Source organism: Lemur catta, chromosome 19 (genome assembly GCF_020740605.2).
Source record: "Lemur catta isolate mLemCat1 chromosome 19, mLemCat1.pri, whole genome shotgun sequence".
NCBI lineage: Eukaryota > Metazoa > Chordata > Mammalia > Primates > Lemuridae > Lemur > Lemur catta.
In genome coordinates, this window is record NC_059146.1 from 22,753,116 (window position 1) to 22,772,379 (window position 19,264).

Below are 19,264 nucleotides of genomic sequence, written 5' to 3' on the forward strand. Positions count from 1 at the left end.
GTCTTTGGGTGTCTCTGTCTCTCCTTCTCTGCATATCTCTCTCTCTCTCTCTCTCTCTGTCTCCATCACTCTACTTCCCCATCTCTCTGTCTCTGTTTCTGTTTCTCTGTCCCTTTGCCTGTCTCTCTGTCTCATAAATCCCTACATGCCTTTCTCTGTCACTCACTCCATCTCTCCAGGCCATCCCCATCCGACTTCCTAGCCTGGCACCCAGCCTGGGACACACATCTCTGAATCAGCATTTTCCTCCAATTCCGGAAATAATGTCAGGGCCACAGTGACGTTGTAGCCCTGGTCGGAGGGTTTGCCTCCCGCCTCCCCGTCCACGCAGCTCCTGGCCAGCATGGCCTAGCTCTCCGCTCAGTGTTTGCTCTCTCCAGAGGAGCCCCAGGAGAACAAGTGAATCTGTGTTGACACACATGTGTACATTTCTCTGGGTGTGTGTCTGCATCTATTTCCAGGCACATTTGTGGGTGACTCTGTAGGTATTTGTGAAAACTCATTGATTCACTCACTCATTCATTCATCCATCCATCCTTCACCCAACTATTCATCTATCCATCCACTCATCCATCCATCCATCCATCCATCCCTTCATCTAACCCTCTAGCATCCATCCAACCATCCAACCATCCATCAATGCATCCCTATATCCACACATTCCTCCATTTATCCAACCATTTGTTCGCTCATTCATTCAACCAACCAATATGTATCGAATGCCTAAAACGTGCCAGGCACTGTGTCAGGCAGCCAGGACACAGCAATGAACAAAACAAAGTGCTACCCCTGTGGAGCTTGCACGCCCAGCAGACCTCAATGTGCCAAACTCCCTCTTGCCCCCAGGTGCTACAAGGGCTGTTCCTTCTCCCCTGGAGCATTTCCTCTCCTCTTCCCCATCTTCATCTGGCTTCCTTGGACTCACCTTTCTGAGCTCAGCTCAAAGGCCACTTACTCAGGGAAGAAAGCCCTGACCTTGTGCTCAAACACACAGTGCACTGGACTTTCCTTCAGAGCATTGATCCTAGGATGAAGATCACAGTATGTGCAGTTAGTTGATTATCTGTCTCTTCCACTAGACCATGAACTCTCCCAAGGCTGGCATTTTTTGTCAGTTTTGTTCCCAGCTGAATTCCTGGTGCCTAGAAAATGCACAGCACACTGTAGGTGCTCAGAAAGTATTTATCAAATGACTGCATGAATGAAGTTGAATGAATGTGGAGGACTCTATCTCTGTCTCCTAGCTCTCTGTCTCTTTACATTATCCTACACTCCTAGCAGTGATGTCATGCAAGGTCCTCAAACATCCTAGATGCAAACGTAGTGGATAAAAGCAAAAGCTCTAGATTCAGACCCACGTGGTTTTCAGTCTCCGTTCTGATGCTTCAGATGGGTGGCCTTGGCCAGAGCACTTCCCCTCGCTGAGCCCCAATTTCCTCACTTGTCAAGTGAAGTTAAAGTTTAATAAGCAAATGCATGTAATTTTTAGTTATGACCACACTAAAAATGAACCATTTTTCCTAACCACCTCCTGTGAATTTAATCTTCAAAATAACTCAAAGAGATAGAACCTGATTTTTAAAAAATTATTACTATCCTCGCTTACAGAGAGGGAAACTGAGGCATGGGGCATGAAAGTAACCCATGCAAGGTCGCAGGGTGAGTGCTGGGAGTTGAACCCTGGTGTGCTGCCCCCAAAGTCACACAGACACCCAGTGCACTGCAGCTGCCTCACAGCGCCCGAGCAGCCTCAGAATCTGAGCATCTCTTTGGAAACGTGTCGTAGCAGTCTGGCGAGCCCATATGTGTACACATCTCTGAGTGTGTGCCTCACTGTATGTCTCTCCCTGTGGAACAGGGCTGCCTGTGGACTCTGGGCAGTCCTGGTTGGGTGCAAGGGGCTGCGAGAGTGGGCATCGGGACCTGCATGTACCATTAGGTGTGCACCCACGCAAGCTTCCCTGGGTGCAAATGCAGACCCATCCGGAAAAATGCAAGAAGCCATGAGGTTGGGACACCCAGAATTCTGGGGGATTCTGTGGTATGATAGTGACTGCAAAATGGACACACAGGCAGTAATGGGTGGGTGGGGGGTAATCTAGCTAGAGGGAGAGCCTGGGAGACTTGTCTTAAAGCTGTGTTTGCAGAAGAAGCAAGTTGATTTTTTTACTTAGAAACTATATTTATTTGGGTGTCCCTGGTTGAGGGTCAGTGCAGAGGGCGACTGGGGAGCCTCCAAGCCACCTCTCTGGACTGCGGCTTTGGCTATGTAGATCTAGACCTTACCCAAGGGATTTAACCTCCATAGGCCTTGGCTGTCTCTTCTGTGAAATGGGAATAACATAACTGCAGCCATCTCATACGGCCAAAGTGAAGATTAAATAAAAAATGCTTTCAAAGGATTTGCTTATCACGTTGCTACTTATAGTAAGTGGCAATTATCATTAACTGCTACTAATATACCAGAAACTATTACTTGCTGCTTTTAAGAAATATTCATTAAGCACCTACTTGGTGCCAATGCTTGGTCTATACTGATTGGTTTTCCAAACTGTGAGTCCCTTAGGAAATAAGTTTATTGTCTATATTTTGCTGATGAGGAAACGGGCTCAGAGCAAGAAGCATAAGATCATACAGGCAGGAGCTGGTCCAGGCAGGATTCATACCAGGTCCCTGCTTGTACCTCTGCTAGTCTGAATCTGTACCTCGGACTCCGAGTCTCGACCTACCCTCCCACCAGCAGTCCTCAGAGCTGCTTGGGTGGGAGGACCCGAAGTCCTCCGTCCTGGGGAAGAGAGGGCTGGGGTCCCGGACTTCCACGTCCGAGAGAAGAGGGCGGAGGACCGGGCTCGCTGGACCCTGGGGGAGGAGCGCGTCATGATCCCAGATCTTTGGATCCCCGATGTGGAAGCGCCCCGGTCCCGGGAAATCTTCCTCCTTCCTTGCTGAGGCCGCGCGATTTTGGCTTTCCGGCCGCGGGTTCGGAGGGGAGGAGGGAAGGGGTGCGGGGGGAGGAGCCGCAGACCTGCGACAGGGGCCGCGGGAGGAGCCAAGCCGGCACCGCGGCTGGCGCGCGGGGCTGCGGCGGCGGTGGCGGCTCCGGGTGAGTCCGCTCCTCCCCTTCCCCCCGCCACAGCCCCCGCCCCAGCCTGATCCCAGGGGACTGCCCCGGCGCGTGGGGGAGGGGGTAGGTGCGGTGGCGCGAGGACCTTGGGCCGGGGAGCTGGAGTGCTGCAGCGGTCGCTGGCCACCCCGAGGGAGGGGCACGTGGCCCTGGAAGGGGGTCTTGAAACACCTGGGTGTACCCCACCCTTCGCCCACCGATCCCCAGCGCATGGAGATCGTTTACCAATTCCATGACCCCTAAAGACTTAGGACTTCGCGGTCTTTCGAGGCTCTGAACATCGTTCCCTTCCCCTGCAGCGTCTTGGGACCCCCGCATGTCAACCCCCCCCCCTCCAAAAAAAATTCCCATCCTCTCTGCAGCCTGGGGAGGCATTAAGGACTTCAATTCCCAGCAGCCACTGCGGCGTCGGGTCTATAAAGCAGCAGCGGCGCGAGCGCGAGGTCTGCCGGGAATTGTAGTCTCCAAGCTCTTAACTGGGAGCTGGGGCCCCAGAGGTGGGAGGGGGGTGCTGGACCCCCGGGGGTTGGCTGGGGTCTGGCAGCTGGCCCGAATAGGGCAAGATGTGAGGCTTAGGCTCAGCCTTTCCTCCTGGCCTCGGCCTCCAGATCAGACACTTCCTCTCACCACCCAGCGCGTGGGGACCGGTCCGCAGCCCCTTGTCCGCTCTACCAACCCCCATGGGCTGCCGCCCGCCGCCGCCTCGGCTGCCACCCAGGACACAGCAGGGGTAAGCGCAGGTGAGTCTGACCATGCCTGTCGCGGAGTCTTGGCCTTCTGCAGCACCCCCACGACACCTGTCCATCTGTGAGCCCTGTTCTGTCTGTTCCTCATTTCCCCTGCATCCTCCTTTCAACCCATCTTGATGCCTGGCTCCAAGCCATGTGTCACTAATTCCCTCTCTCTCCACATCCACCTCTCTCTTCTGGCCCCCTCTCATTTATGTCCCCCATCCAGGCTTCCCTTCTGGACCCCTGTCTGTCTGCCCAGCCCTGCTCTCTCTCCTTTTGTCTGTCTGTGATCTCCAGGCATTATCTGTCTGCTGCTTTCTTTATTTCTGCACCCCATCCAGCCTCCCGTCCCACTGCTTCTCTCTTGAAGGCATCTCTGCCCCTCTTCACTGCCCCGCTGTCCTCCCATCTCTCTAGCCCCCATGAATTACACACCAGCTCGTACTTGATCACTTGTCTATCCCAAGTCCCAATTCTGGACTTTCCATCTGTCTGCCTGTTCACCTCTTTCTCTCTTCTGGGCCCAAGTTTGCCCTTCTCCTTATCTTTCTCTGCTCCCCACACCTCTCCCTCCCCCAAGGTGGTCCCCATCTCTGCATTTCCGTCCCACCCCAGCTGCCACCGCACATATCCACCTCTTCCCTCTCTACCTGCCTCCATCCTCTCTCCTGCTCCTCCCCTTGTCTACCCCATCTGACCTCCAGTGCTTCCCACTCTGAGGCCCTGCTGATCCTGTTCCTGCTGCCTAAAATGCTTTTCCCCACCCTAGCCCCACTGCCCGCTGCCCGTGGCTGGCTCCGCCTCATCCTTCAGGTCTCGGAGAGCCCTCCCTGCCCACCCTCCTCCCAGTTCCTTTGTGGCACATCCGCCAGCTATGTCTGGTAGAGTGCTTCTCCCAGTCTGAGAGTGTCTTGTTTATGTGTCTTTGTTTACTTGTTTACTCTTTGTCTCCTCTCATTGGATTGTGACACCAGGAAGTCGGGGAACTCCAATACTTTGTTTTCTGCTGAATCTGCAGCAGCCAGCACTGTGCCTAGTGTGCAGTTGGTGCTCAATGAATATTTGTTGGATGAATGAATAAGTGATGAATGGCTATCACCTTGTCAGTCCATCCCTAACTTCTGTCCCTTCACCTGTGCACCCCTGATCTTTGTGTCCTCTGTCCCCTTATTTGTGCGTCCTGCCTCTTGGCCCCTTGACTGGCCTTCCCAGTCTCTTCCTCCTTGTCCATTTGTCCCTATTTTCTGTCCTCTTGTCCCTTCACACCATCTCTGTCCCCTAGATTTGTCCAGCCCTTCTTACTGTCTTCTTGCCTGTCCACCCCTAATTTCTGTCCTCTTGTCTGTCTGCTCCTAATTTCTTTTTCTTTGTCCATCCCTCCCTCTACTTGTCCCACTGTCCTTCTTCCTCTAATCTCTGTCCCTAATCCATCTCCCCCAATCTCTATTCCCTTTGCCCATCCTTCCTTCGCTCTCTTTCTGTTTCTGCCCTTATCTCTGCACCCTGCCTGCCCTTCTCCCCCATTCCCTTCCCCATCTGCACCCTTGCCCCACCCCTCCCGCACACAGGACTGGACGGCCACCATGTCAGGAGACTATGAGGATGACCTCTGCCGGCGGGCACTCATCCTAGTCTCAGACCTCTGTGCACGGGTCCGAGATGCTGACACCAATGACAGATGCCAGGAGTTCAATGACCTGCGAATCCGAGGCTATCCCCGGGGTCCAGATGCAGGTCAGCACCCCTGGCTGTCTTGGCCAGCCCCCTGCCTGCACTATAGCCAGGAGATTCAGAGCAGCTTTCTATTCCCTGTGGGGCCAGTCCCTCTTACAGTCTTGCCTTCATGCTGCTTACTGCTTCTCCCCTCCCCCAAACCTCTGATTTAAAGAGAAGGAGCTGTGTAGTCCACTTGACCCCTGACCTTTTGAGTTTTGCCCTGTGGGTCTCCCCCAACTACCACCACCAAATATCCCCTTCACATATATTTGTGCATCTTGCGTAATGGTTAAAAGCTCAGGCTCTTGAGTCAGACTGTCTGGTTTGTTTGGGTTCAAATTCCACCTCCCCCACTTACTCACTGGATTGCTTTAGGCAAGTGACTTCTGTGCTTCAGTTTCCTCATCTGGAAAATGGGGCTAGTAAAAGTGACTACCTTAGGGCAGATGAGAGACTCCAATGATATAACACGTGTGAAGTGCTTAGAGCAACATTGGACACATGGTGGTCATTCAGTGAATGTTGGGATTTATTTATTGTATACCAACTGTGCCGCAGAGGTATATGAGGTCCTTTGCATGTTTCACTGACTATTCACAGTGCCCCTTTGTGGTACATATAATCCGCATTTTCAACAGGGGAAACTGAGGCTTAGAAGGGTGAAGTGACTTGTTCAAGGTCGTAGAGCTGGGAAGCAGCAGGGTTCTGAGAACCGGGGAATACCTTGAGTGCCATTGCCCAGCTGAGGAAACACGAACTGGAGGAAGTGTGTGCTCAGACATTACAACAGTCACCCTTGCTGAGCGCCGGGGCAGGGCACGCCATCTCATGTGTAGGATGTCCAGGTGACAATGATGAGGGATGAGGCCCAGAGAGCTGCAGTCGCTGGCTCAGAGTCTCACAGCCTGTAGGTAGCAGAACCAGAATTTGACACTGGATAGTCTACAACAGAACTGTAGTTTGGGCGTCCCCAAGACCACTCTGAGGTTCAATGATTTGCTGGAAGGACTCTCAGGGCCCAGCGAAGCTGTGAACCATGGTTTATTACAGGAGCCAGGCGAAAATCAGCACAGGGAAGAGGCACATGGGGCAGAGTCCAGGAGAGACCAGGCACAAGCTTTCAGTTGTCGTCTCCCAGTGGAGTTACATGGACAGTGCTTGATTTTCCCAGCAATGACGTGTGACAGCGTGAACAGGGTATTGCCGACCTAGGAAGCTCACCTGAGCCTCGGGGTCTGGGGTGTTTATTGGGGGTTCGGTCATGTAGACAGGGCTGATTGCCCAAGTAGCTGACTGTAGTCTCCAGCCCCTCCAGAAGTTGAGCTGATGCCCAAGGCCCCCAGCAAAAATCACAATGTTAGCTTTAGCATAGACTATCCAGCATGGTCCAAGGCCTCAGGTAAACAAAAATACCCTAATCAGGCAGAACATTCTAAGGGCTTAGAGGTTCCCTCCCAGGAGATGATCAAGGGCCAGACCTTCCTTTGGACAAGGTGAACCTTTTGCTGCACAACTACACCACCTCTCCAAGCCCAAACCTCTCCCCAGTCCATGCTGGAGGATTTATGTTTTGACCTGGACAGGGTATGAGTCAAGCCGGCAGTGGGGAACAGCATATGTCTAATTTTTCTCCCAAGCAATCCCCTCTTCTCAATTCCTCCCATGTTCAGGGAGCTGGTAAAGTCCTTACCTCTGCCTTCTAACACACCTCCAGAACTCACAGCAGGTGTTGGTCACATAAAAAGAAACACCCTGAGGAGGGGGGAGTAGGAAACTCAGGGTTCTTTTGCCAGTGCCTCATACATGGCCCTGCAGGGTCACTTTCTCTCTCACAGTTTCAGTTTTCTCACCTATAAAATAGGATAAGTCATCCATAGATTACACAGTGTCATAAGGATTAATGTCATGCATTGCTGTAGCTTCGCTGGGCAGTACAGGGCCAGAAGGCATCCCTTTCCTGCTGTGTGTCCCCTAATGTGACAAGCCACAGCCATTCCATTCAGCTGTCATTGCTATAGCAATGGCTTAGCTACCTGCTTCCCCACCATAATCCACCGTCTGTATGGAGCAGAGATTTCCCCTGTCTTGTACTTTGCTGACACCCAGGAGTCAGTTCCAAAAAAAATTCTCCTTTCCTTGCTGAAAAATCCCACTCCTGGTACCAATTACTGAATGAACCAGAAGCCTTTGGTTGTAAGAACTGGGCTGTACTTGGCTTCCTCTAAAGCATATCAGCACATATTTGGGATTCAGAATGTGTTCGCTATGGTGGTGATGGTGTTGGATGCACTGGGTGGTGGTAGCAACAGGATTTATTAGTCTAATAAAAATTCGTGTTTGAACTACCATTAATTGGGAAGTTTTGAGGTGTGATAGCATCATGGTGAAGACCATGGGCTTTGGAGCCAGGCTTCTTCCTAGGCTCAACTCCTGACTTCACCACCTACCAGCTGTGGGACTTTGGCCAGGTGACTGTGTCTGTTGACTTCAGTGTTTTTTTTTTTTTTTTTTTGTGGGAAAACAGGGATAATTGTGTTGCCAAACTCACGTGGTATCTTCAAACCACGATAAGGGGCAAGATTGATTGTTCCTATTTGGCAAATGGGGAATGTAAGGTTCAGAGTGGTTAAGATGTGTTCCCAAGGCCACACAGCAAGCTGTGATTTGAATCCTGACCTGCCTGTGCTGTGCAGCATCCACTCTTCCTTGATCATCTCTGAGCATTTTCGGGGACCTTGGTTTTACCTCAGATGTTGTGTCCTCTCATAGAGAGGCAGCATGGGGTAGCAATTAAGAAAATAAAATCTGGAGACAGACTGCTGTATTGAAATCTCAGATCTGTCATTTACTACCTGTGAAACCTTATACAAATCACTCAACCTCTCTGTGTCTCAGTTCCCGCATCTTTAAAATGGTTACATAGAAATACCTTGCAGAGCATGCGGTGTGTAGATTAAGTAATGCACATAAAGTGTTTAGGACAATGCATGGCAAATACTAAGTGTTAGCTCTCGGGGACAGTAGAGGGAGGATGATCTGACCTCACCCTGACCCCTACCTCTGTCCTCACTCTCTCCAGACATCTCCGTGAGCCTGCTGTCGGTCATCGTGACATTCTGTGGCATTGTCCTTCTGGGTGTCTCCCTCTTCGTGTCCTGGAAGTTGTGCTGGGTGCCCTGGAGGGACAAGGGAGGCTCGGCAGTGGGCGGTGGCCCCCTGCGCAAAGACCTAGGCCCTGGGGTTGGGCTAGCAGGCCTGGTAGGCGGCGGCGGGCACCACCTGGGGGCTGGCCTGGGTGGCCATCCTCTGCTGGGCGGCCCACACCACCATGCCCACGCCGCCCACCATCCACCCTTTGCCGAGCTGCTGGAGCCAGGCAGCCTGGGGGGCTCTGACACTCCTGAACCCTCCTACTTGGACATGGACTTGTATCCAGAGGCCGCAGCTGCAGTAGCCACGGGGGTCAAACCGAGCCAGACATCCCCTGAGCTGCCCTCTGAGGGCGGGGCAGGCTCTGGGCTGCTCCTGCTGCCCCCCAGTGGTGGGGGCTTGCCCAGTGCCCAGTCACATCAGCAGGTCACAAGCCTGGCACCCACCACCAGGTGAGAGAGGCTGCTGGGCTGAGGGTCCACTCTGAAGTTCTGCTCTTCCTCTGTGTCTTTTTCCCACCTATGGCTTGTCTGAGTTCTGGGGTTTGGAGGAGGATTGGGATGTTGACTTCTAGATCCTGGGGAAAGAGGAGGCTGGGGCCCCAGACTACTTAGACCCAAAGGAGGGAACTGGAGGCCTGGATTCTTGGGTCCAGAGTAAGGAGGAAGCTGGGGACAGGACTCCAGGGTCAGGGAAGTGGAGGAGAATGGGGGTTGGACACTCAAATCCCTAAGGTCCCTAAGGCATAAGGGTATTCATCCCTCTCACTGTAAGCCAGGATCAGTAGTGGGACCAGGAGTTCATTCATTCATTTCCCTCATTCTGCACGTGTGTATTGAACATCCTGAGTATGAGCCAGGCCTGAGCTGGATATCGGGAAAGCACTGGCCTCTGCCCTCATGTCACTCACAGTCCAGGGGAGGTGGCCCCAGCTTGGCTGTCCCAGTGCAGCCAGTCTAGGGAGGCAGTAAAGCAGCTCAGGGGACTGTATCGGGCGGGGTGGGGGCTCCCCAGGAGGCCCCAATTCCAGTCTGGGAGCAGGCTGGGGGCTCCCTGGAGGTGGAGGTGTCTGACCTGCAGAGTGAGGAAGAGTTAGCCAGGCAGAGAGGCATGAGTGTGGCCTGGGCATCCCTAGCAGAGGGAGCACCCTGTGCAAAGGTGAGAGGGAAGGAGATCACAGTGCCCTGTGGGAACAGCCAGTGGCCAACAAGGCATGAGAATAAGTTTGAAAACAGAAAACTTGGGTGATGTGGCTGCAGATACCAAACCATGTGAGGCCTTCAGCACCAGGCTGAGGGGTGGGACTTTGTCCAGGGGGTACTGGGGAGCCATGGGAGGCCTGTGAGGAGGGGAGGGGCAGGATCGGCTCTGGGTGTAGAAGGACCCTCTGGGGCCATGTAGAGATACACTGGCGGGAAAGACTGGAGGCCAAGAGTCCAGGCAGGAGAGGACAAGGCCCAAACTGGGGCAGTGGGGAGAGAGGGGAGAGACAGTTAGGAGATTCAGAGAAGGGCAGAAGAGGGTTGGAAGAAGCTCGGGCTGTGTAGGGCCCAGAGGTCCCTGGAAAAGTTATTCTGGGTCACCAGCTTGAGGTCCAGAGGAAGCTTCTGGAAGCTGGTACATCCATGGGTCTGAGCTGGAACTAGCTTAGAAATGGAGATGACCCCTCCAGATACAAATGGGGAAACTGAGGCTCAGAAAGCACAAGTGGCTTGCTCAAGTGAGCAAAGCAGGGGATTTGTGGCTGGAGGGGTTGAGGAAAAAGCAGGGAGGCATCTCCCTGGACTTTGGATGCAATCAAAGATGGGAGCACTGACCCCACCTTGACCTCCCCCACCTCCTACAGGTACCCAGCCCTGCCCCGGCCCCTCACCCAGCAGACTCTCACTTCCCAACCGGACCCAAGCAGTGAGGAGCGGCCACCCGCCCTACCCTTACCCCTGCCGGGCGGTGAGGAAAAAGCCAAACTCATCGGGCAGATTAAGCCGGAGCTGTACCAGGGGACTGGACCTGGTGGCCGGCGGGGAGGCGGGGCCCCAGGCTCCGGAGAGGCGGGTGCAGGGGCGCCCTGTGGCCGCATCAGCTTTGCCCTGCGGTACCTCTATGGCTCCGACCAGCTGGTGGTGCGGATCCTGCAGGCCTTGGACCTCCCCGCCAAGGACTCCAATGGCTTCTCGGACCCCTACGTCAAGATCTACCTGCTGCCAGACCGCAAGAAAAAGTTTCAGACCAAGGTCTGGATCGGCAGCCTGGACATCAGGGTCCCACAGAGAGGGGAGCTGGGGGCCCAGACCCCTGAGTCTGAGGGAGGAGGGGCTGGAATCTCAGACTCCTGAGGTGACACAGAGGAGGGGCTCAGGGCTGTGACTCCAGGGTATGAAAGAGCTGGGGGGCCCTGAGTCTGGGGGAGGAGGGGCTGGGGGCTGGGATTCCTGGGTCCTGGGAGTAGGGGCTGATGGGCATGGTGTCGGTCTCCCTCTCTCACCCACTCCTGCCAGGTGCACAGGAAGACCCTGAACCCTGTCTTCAACGAGACATTTCAGTTCTCGGTGCCCCTGGCAGAGCTGGCCCAGCGCAAACTGCACTTCAGCGTCTATGACTTTGACCGCTTCTCACGGCATGACCTCATCGGCCAGGTGGTGCTGGACAACCTCCTGGAGCTGGCGGAGCAGCCCCCCGACCGCCCACTCTGGAGGGACATCGTGGAGGGCGGCTCGGTCAGTGGTCCCTGCCTCCCGCCCACCTCTCCCCCAACTGCCCCCTTCCTGACGCCCCGAGACCCCTCGGTTTGCAGTCTCCTTTCCCTGAGACTTCACAACCTCCTGACTTCTTGTCCCCAGATTTTCTTGTAAACTGTGTTGTGTTGGGGACTATTAAATAGAGAATGATATGACAGGCACCGTTGCCTTCTCCAAGTGCGTCAAATATTAGCATTGCACCTGGATCCCAGATTTCCCAACTTCTGACCGCCTTGCCATCTGATAACTTCTACCCTCTGACCCCAGATTTCTGACCCTTCAACTTCCTGACCCCAGAGTGCCTGGGCTTTTGTTTTTCCAGCTTCCTTCTCTGTCTAACCTCCTGACTCCAGCGTCCGGACTTCCAGAAGCCCCAGTCCCTCTCCCATCTCTGAACTCCAGCTCTGTCACATTCTGACCCTCTGCTTCTCCATGGCCCCCCTGAATCCTGGTGGTCTGATCCCCCAGGCCTCAGACATTGGGACCCCCAATATCCTGACACCCCACAATTCTCCCGGCATCCAGATTGTAGGGCCCACAGCCCTGACCCCCCAATACCCGCTTCCTCATTCCTGAGGACCCTGCCCTCTGGCACCTCCCTCTCCTGTGTGCTCGGTCCCTCCCCCAGCCCCACTCCTAGGTCCTTGCTGGGTGTCCTCAGCCCTTCCACCCCCAAACCTCAGACCCCCAGCTCCAGCCTGTGGCTTACGCAGCGTTCCAGTTCTCTGCCAGTGCCGGGGTAGGGGGGGCGTGTGGGAGAGGCTGTCCTTACGTGAGGAGAGGCCAAGCCCTGCCCGCCTGGTGGCCACCCCCAAGTCCAGCCTCTGAGATCTAAGTGCCTAGTTCTAGGATCCCTGCCCCCAGGGCCCCTGTCTATCCCTCCAAGCCCTGCTCCTGGTCACCACCAGCCATGGCAGCCCCACGCGAAGACCCTCTCCCCGCGTCCATCTTGGCCTCCTTCTTGTGCCTGTCTCTTCTCATTTTCTCTCCCCATCTTCATCACTTGTGGCCTTCCTCATTCATTCCTTCCTTCAACCACTGTGTTTTCAGGATCAGGACCTACGGATCCCAGACAGTCCTCAGGAGCGCCAGGTCTAGGCTGTCACACAGTTGGTGTCAGGGGAAACAGGAGGGGCATCTGCTCAGGGGATGGAGGAGCTTGGGGGATGAGGTGACAGGAAGCCCAGACCTGAAGGCCAAGGAGGAGCCTGGAGATGGGGAGGGAACAGCCTGGGCGAAGGCCTGAGGGGAGTGAGCCGGGCGTCCAAGGACCTGGTTGGGAGGCCACAGGGCTGGGCAGGAGAGGTCACAGCTCCAAGTCTGTGTCGGGTGGGACGGATCTGTCTCCCTTGAAACCTTCATTCCGGGTCTTGGTGTATCTCCTGCTCTCTCAGGCTGACTCCTCGTGTGTTTCTTCTCGGTCTTTGTCCCATTCTGTGCCCTTGCACTCTCATTCTGGGTCTGTCACCCTCTCTGGGTCTTTTGCTCACCCCCAAATCTGTGTCCTCCCATCTCTCTGGTCTCTGTCCTCCTCTCTGTCTGGGTCTCTGTCCCCATCTCTCTGGGTCTCTGTTCCCCCCCACCTGGGTCTCTGGGTCTCTGTCACCCACCCCCCAGGTCTCTGTCACTCTTCCTTAAGAACTCTGGGGGTCTGTCTTGCTGACTGCATGTCTCAGTGTTTTGGCTTCTGTCTCTGTCTGTTTCCACTGTGTTCTCTCTCCCTCCCTCTCTCTCTCTCTCCTCACTCATGCCTCTTCCAATCTTCCCAGCAGAACAAAATAGGCTTTGACGGTCGGTCGTGGGCAGCTGTGGCCAGGGGAGTCACCAGGCCTTGGCCCGGAGTCAGATTGTTAAGTGGATCGGAAACCTGAGCCCTGGATGTCAGGGAGGAGAGCTGGAGGCTCGGGGAGGGAGAGAAAATCAGCAGGAGATGGCTAGACACTGAGGCGAGATATCCCTGAACCCCTTTCCCCAACTGCAGGAAAAGGCAGATCTTGGGGAACTCAATTTCTCACTCTGCTACCTCCCCACGGCCGGGCGCCTCACCGTGACCATCATCAAAGCCTCTAACCTCAAAGCGATGGACCTCACCGGCTTCTCGGGTGAGGGCCTGGGTTGGCAGTGGGGTCTGAGGGACCAGGGGGCTGGGGGTCTGGACCCCTGGATCTGAGGGAGGAGGGGGCTGGGGACCTGGACCCCTGGATCTGAGGAAAGAGGGGGCCGGGGACCTGGACCCCTGGGTCTGAGGGAGGAGGGGCTGGGGACCTGGACCCCTGGATCTGAGGAAAGAGGGGGCCGGGGACCTGGACCCCTGGGTCTGAGGGAGGAGGGGCTGGGGACCGGGACCCCTGGGTCTGAGGGAGGAGGGGCTGGGGGCCGGGACCCCTGGGTCTGAGGGAGGAGGGGGCTGGGGACCTGGACCCCTGGGTCTGAGGAAAGAGGGGGCCGGGGACCTGGACCCCTGGGTCTGAGGGAGGAGGGGCTGGGGGCCGGGACCCCTGGGTCTGAGGGAGGAGGGGCCGGGACCCCTGGGTCTGAGGGAGGAGGGGCCGGGACCCCTGGGTCTGAGGGAGGAGGGGCCGGGACCCCTGGGTCTGAGGGAGGAGGAGACTGGGAATCCGGACCCCTGGATCCGAGGAAAGAGGGGGCCGGGGACCTGGACCCCTGGGTCTGAGGGAGTCGCTGCTCAGTACTTTGTTTCTGCCCTCAGACCCCTACGTGAAGGCCTCTCTGATCAGCGAGGGGCGGCGTCTGAAGAAGCGGAAAACCTCCATCAAGAAGAACACGCTGAACCCCACGTACAACGAGGCGCTGGTGTTCGACGTGGCCCCAGAGAGCGTGGAGAACGTGGGGCTCAGCATCGCCGTGGTTGACTACGACTGGTGAGGGGCGCGGCCCGGGCGGGGGGATGCGGGGTGCGGCCCGCCTGGTTGCCCCCCCCGCCCCGTGCTCACCACCCCCAACCCCCAGCATCGGCCACAACGAGGTGATCGGCGTGTGCCGCGTGGGCCCCGACGCCGCCGACCCCCACGGCCGCGAGCACTGGGCCGAGATGCTGGCCAATCCGCGCAAGCCCGTGGAGCACTGGCATCAGCTGGTGGAGGTGAGTAGGGCCCCCCATGCTGCTCCCCCGCCATTCACCTGCTCCCCTCTCCGCCCCTTCATTCGTGCAACGCGTGGTGTCTGGGCCGCGGAGTCAGACGGCCTGGGTTCGAATCCCTGCTCTGCCAACTTCAGCTGTGTGACTGAGACAAGTTACTTAGCCTTCTGTGCCTTGTTTTCCTCGGCTGGGAAATGAGGATGTTGGTGACATCCACGGTTAGGATAAATGTGAGATTCCGTGAGTTAAATGTTCACTAAATGGTCAGCTACTGTTGTGATTACCCGCTGCCAAGTCCGAAATAAAGGGGGGAAACTGGGTGGTAAGATGGAGCCAGGGGTTTTTGGTTTGGGTTTTTTTTTTTTTTTTTAGAGCAGGCTGTGAAAATTAGTTGATTTTTGTGTACTGGGTGGGGATCAGCAATTTTTAATAAATAAATGAGAAAATAATAAAGTAGAACAGAAAATTTCATAAGGCAGCTCCTATTGTAAAGATCATAATGTCAATTTCTTTTTCCCTATGGGTTGTGGTCCAAAAGGTTTGGAAGTCTTGGAGGTAGAGGGAATCTGCGTGGGGGGTTGGGGGTTGCTTTTTAGATTATGGCATCAGGGAGGGCCTCTCTGAGGAGGTGACATTTGAGCACAGGTCTGGAGGTTGTGAAGGAGTGGGCTTAGGTGAGGGTTTGAAGGCTGCAGGGGGAGGGCACAGCACCGGGAAAACCAGGAGGCAGGGGCTGGGTGCCGTGGCTCACGCCTGTAATCCTAGCACTCTGGGAGGCCGAGTTGGGAGGATCACTTGAGGTCAGGAGTTCAAGATCAGCCTCAGCAAGAGCGAGACCCCCTCTCTACTAAAAACAGAAAAACTTAGCCGGGCGTGGTGGCACATGCCTGTAGTCCCAGCTACTTGGGAGGCTGAGGCAGGAGGATCGCTTGAGCCCAGGAGTTTGAGGTTGCAGTGACCTACGATGATGCCACGGCACTCTAGCCTGGGCAACAGAGCAAGACTCTGTCTCAAAATTAAAAAAAAAAAAAAAAAAAAAAGCCAGGAGGCAGGGGAAAGAAGGGGTGGGGCAGAACACATGGGGTCTCTCTGGTGGCATGATCATAACTGTTTAAAGATTTAAGATCATTACTTGGTCAAGAGAAATCATCAGTTGTTGCATTTATTATCATCAGTACATTGCTTTTTAAATCACTGAATAGTTCTCTATTACGTAAATATATCACAATGTCAATCTATTCTGTTAATGGACATTTGGATTGTTTCCAGTTTGGGGATATTGTGAATAAATTTGTTACAAACATTCATCAATTTAAAAAAAAAGAGAAATCATCACACATGGTCATTCTCTCAATAGAAAACAAGAAGCGCAAAGAAGTAGATTTGGAAAATACTAGTGATGAATTTGCTTTCATTAAAAGCCAAGAAAGTAAAATTATACTAAATTCTGTTTAGGATATAAATAAAAGATTAATGTTCTGATTTTCAAATATACTTATTCTTCATTTTTTCAGTATTTTTCAACTATTTAACATTCTGGAAAAAATTTTAACCTTTCAAAAATACAGAAAAACATGTAAATAGGGGCACATCCTTTTTCTTTATACTGCTGGCAGTTTGAGATGGCATGAGGCTGGCCTTTATTTAAAATTTGGTATTCTGTTCATCATAGATTTTATTTGTATTAATTTTTATTTTTAAAAAATATTGCATTAAAATTTTCTTTATCTTGACTGATGAGTTTGGGGCCCACCCTTAAATTTAGTACCAGAGTGAAAATTTCACTTCACCTAAGTCTAGCCCGGCTTTGGACGCCGTTCTAGGGGTGGTGAGGACTTTAAGAGCTGGGCACAGAGCTCACATCTGAGATTTGAGAAGACTGTGACTCTACTTAGGTGGACAGGATGGAGGCCACTCCCTCCTTCTGTCATTCGCTCTGCTCCTACTTCACTCACTCATTCACTCTGCAAACTTCTCCAGGCCTTTCTAGCGAGCCACCGCCCATGCTGGGCGGTGCTGGAGGCGCAGAGAGAACCTGGGCAGAATCCTGGCCCTGCCCGTGAATTTCAGCGCATAGCGCGACGCATGGCCCCAGAGGGTCCTTCTGCATCCGAGCTGCCCTGGTCCCTCCCTTGCTCACAGCCTTCCCAGCGCCCCCGGGACAGAGTGTCTGCCCCTCTGAGGCCATGCGGGGTCCGCCCCACTCAGCCCTGCCACCTCATCTCTCCTCACATTTGCAGCGACTTTGCTTTCTTGTGCCTCAGTTTCCCCATCTGTAGAATGGAATTGTAATACCATTTGCCCCATCACTTTGGAGCCGAGTGAGCATTGTAAATAATGACACAGGACTGACGTCCTCTTGGTTATTAGCAGTTGTTTTGCCTCTTCCCCCAATTCCTGAACCTTCTGGATTTTCCCCTTCAGGAAAAGACTTTGACCAGCTTCACAAAAGGCAGCAAAGGACTATCAGAGAAAGAGAACTCAGAGTGAGGGGTAAGGAACCCAGACCAATGGGGACGGGGCTAGGGGCCAGGACCCCTGGGTCTGGGGAGGAGGAGGCTGGGGGCTTGGATCCCTGGGTCTGGAGGAGGAGGGGTCTGCGGTCCAAGATTCCTGGGTCCCGGGGTAGTTATGCTGCTACAGCAGGTCATGGCCCTGCTCTCTGCTGTTGCTGACCCCTCCTCCCCTGCTCCATCGCACAGGTCTGGCCTAGGCCCGGGATCGGACCAGGTCCCCTCAGGACCCCATCCTTTCCTGCCCGGACCGTGAATTCACCTCCTCGAAGCCATAACGTCCGAGCTGCTGGTGCGGGGCAGCCCTGGGCCTGCCCTTCCTACCCCCAGAGGAGAGAGGGTGGGAGGCAGGCGGGCCTAGCTCCCTGTTTCAGGGTGGGGGGCATTCAGCCTCCACTATGTCTGTCTTCTCTTCCCTGGGGCTCCCCCTCGAGGCGAGGGGCCGTGCATGCCTGGGGGACCCCTGCCCCCAAGCCCTCTGTCTGTCTCTCTTTGCTGTTTGTCCGAGATTTGGTGTCCTGACCCTCGTTATCTCTGTGAATGTCAACGGGCCAATCCTCTGTGTCCCCTCAGACACACACACCTGTGTCCCCCCCCTTCTGTTCACCACATCCCGCGTCTGGCCGATCCCCCCACTGCTGCTGCTGTCAACGCCAGAATAAACACACTCTGTGGGTCTCACTCCAGCTGGGGCTCCTGTCCTCTCCGACGCTGGGAAGCTGGATTGGAACATGCTGGCTCTGCATTCAGACAAATGTGTTTCTTTCACTGGCTGGGCACCTTTTTTTTTTTTTTAAATCTCACTCTGTCGCCCTGGCTAGAGCACAGTGGCATCATGATAGCTCACTGCAACCTCAAACTCCTGGGCTCAAGTAATCCTCCTGCCTCAGCCTCCCCAGTAGCTGGGACTACAGGTGTGTGCCACAACGCCCAGGTCATTTTTCTACTTTTTGTAGAGACAGGGCTTCACTCTAGCTCAGGCTGGTCTTGGACTCCTGAGCTCAAGCGATCCTCCTACCCCGTCCTCCCAGAGCGCTAGGATTACAGGCGTGAGCCACCTCACCTGGCCTGGGCAACTTAATCTCGTTGAACCTCAGTTTCTAAAAATTACATTATATCCAGAACCATTGTGTTTATAGGACACAAAATGCAACCCAAAGCCACAGACGGAATTGAAAGACCTCTGTGCATGGAGACCCTGAGAACACAGAGGGACTTTAGATCCAGGTGTTCAAGAGATGTTTTCGTTTCTGCTTTTCTCGTTATTGACTTCATTCTCAGGTGGGTCTTTGCTATGGTGATGAAATAGTAATGAAGTGGTAAAAATCAGAGCTGCGAGCTTCTGATGCTGTATCTGTAATGATGCCTTCAGCTGCAAAAACAACCCCCAATTGAAAGAGCTTAAATGATAGAGATTTCTTGTGGTCATATAACAAATCTTTCAAAGACAGACAGTCCCAGGGTTAGTTCGGTTGCTCAACAGGTTGGCATCTCTAAGATCGGTTTCCTTCTCCTCCTGAGTACAAACTGTCTCAAGCAGTCCCACGCATCATGTTCTCACACGGTGACATCTAAAGCAAGCATTGTGGACAGGGGCCTCCCCAGAAGTCCCCTCATTTCTCTCTTGCCACAACCGGGTTCTGTGGCCACCCCAAGTTACAAATCAGTCTGGGACAGTGAGCATCTGTCATCTCTAGTCCGCGTTGTGGGCTTCAGGCTTTGTTCATGAGGAAGTAGAGGGAGGGGAACGATTGTTGGGTAGGAAATTAACAGGATCTGCCACAATTGCAAGAAATTAACAGGATTTGTAATCGCCTTCAGGGCAGGTAACTTCAGATTAAACAAAATGAGGATCCCCTCTCCCTCAGCCTCCGTATCATTCAGGGAAAGGATTCCGATTGGTCCTGCACAAGCCTCGGATGGCCATGTCAAGCCAATCGTTGCGTTAAGGTGGGCTGGCAAGCTCTCGGCCCGCCGCCTGCCATCACTGACTCCTCCTCTGCCCATCTTGCCCAGGATTGGCCCCGACGCCCCGGGACCTCATCCCTTTTGGCTGGAATGGTGAATTCAACTCCTCGGAGCCATAACACTCTTTAGTGGAGAACATAAGGGCCCCTTGATTGACAGTTGTGACAATCACGTGGCAGTGGGCAAGGGGCACTCCCTCAAAGTAGTAGGTGTCCACTACTTCT

General features: G+C 54.2%; 1 protein-coding gene across 1 annotated transcript; it reads left to right on the forward strand.

Annotated features, from left to right (window-relative positions):
- Positions 1 to 3,536: 3,536 nt before the first annotated feature.
- On the forward strand, positions 3,537 to 17,758 carry SYT3 (synaptotagmin 3). Its single transcript, XM_045531042.1, has 10 exons — positions 3,537 to 3,864; positions 5,424 to 5,589; positions 8,651 to 9,173; positions 10,568 to 10,955; positions 11,220 to 11,438; positions 13,441 to 13,561; positions 14,170 to 14,341; positions 14,430 to 14,562; positions 16,984 to 17,052; positions 17,262 to 17,758. Exons 2-9 carry the CDS (start codon positions 5,439 to 5,441, stop codon positions 17,047 to 17,049), a joined length of 1,773 nt encoding a protein of 590 aa, XP_045386998.1. The 5' UTR covers positions 3,537 to 3,864; positions 5,424 to 5,438; the 3' UTR covers positions 17,050 to 17,052; positions 17,262 to 17,758.
- Positions 17,759 to 19,264: the final 1,506 nt, after the last annotated feature.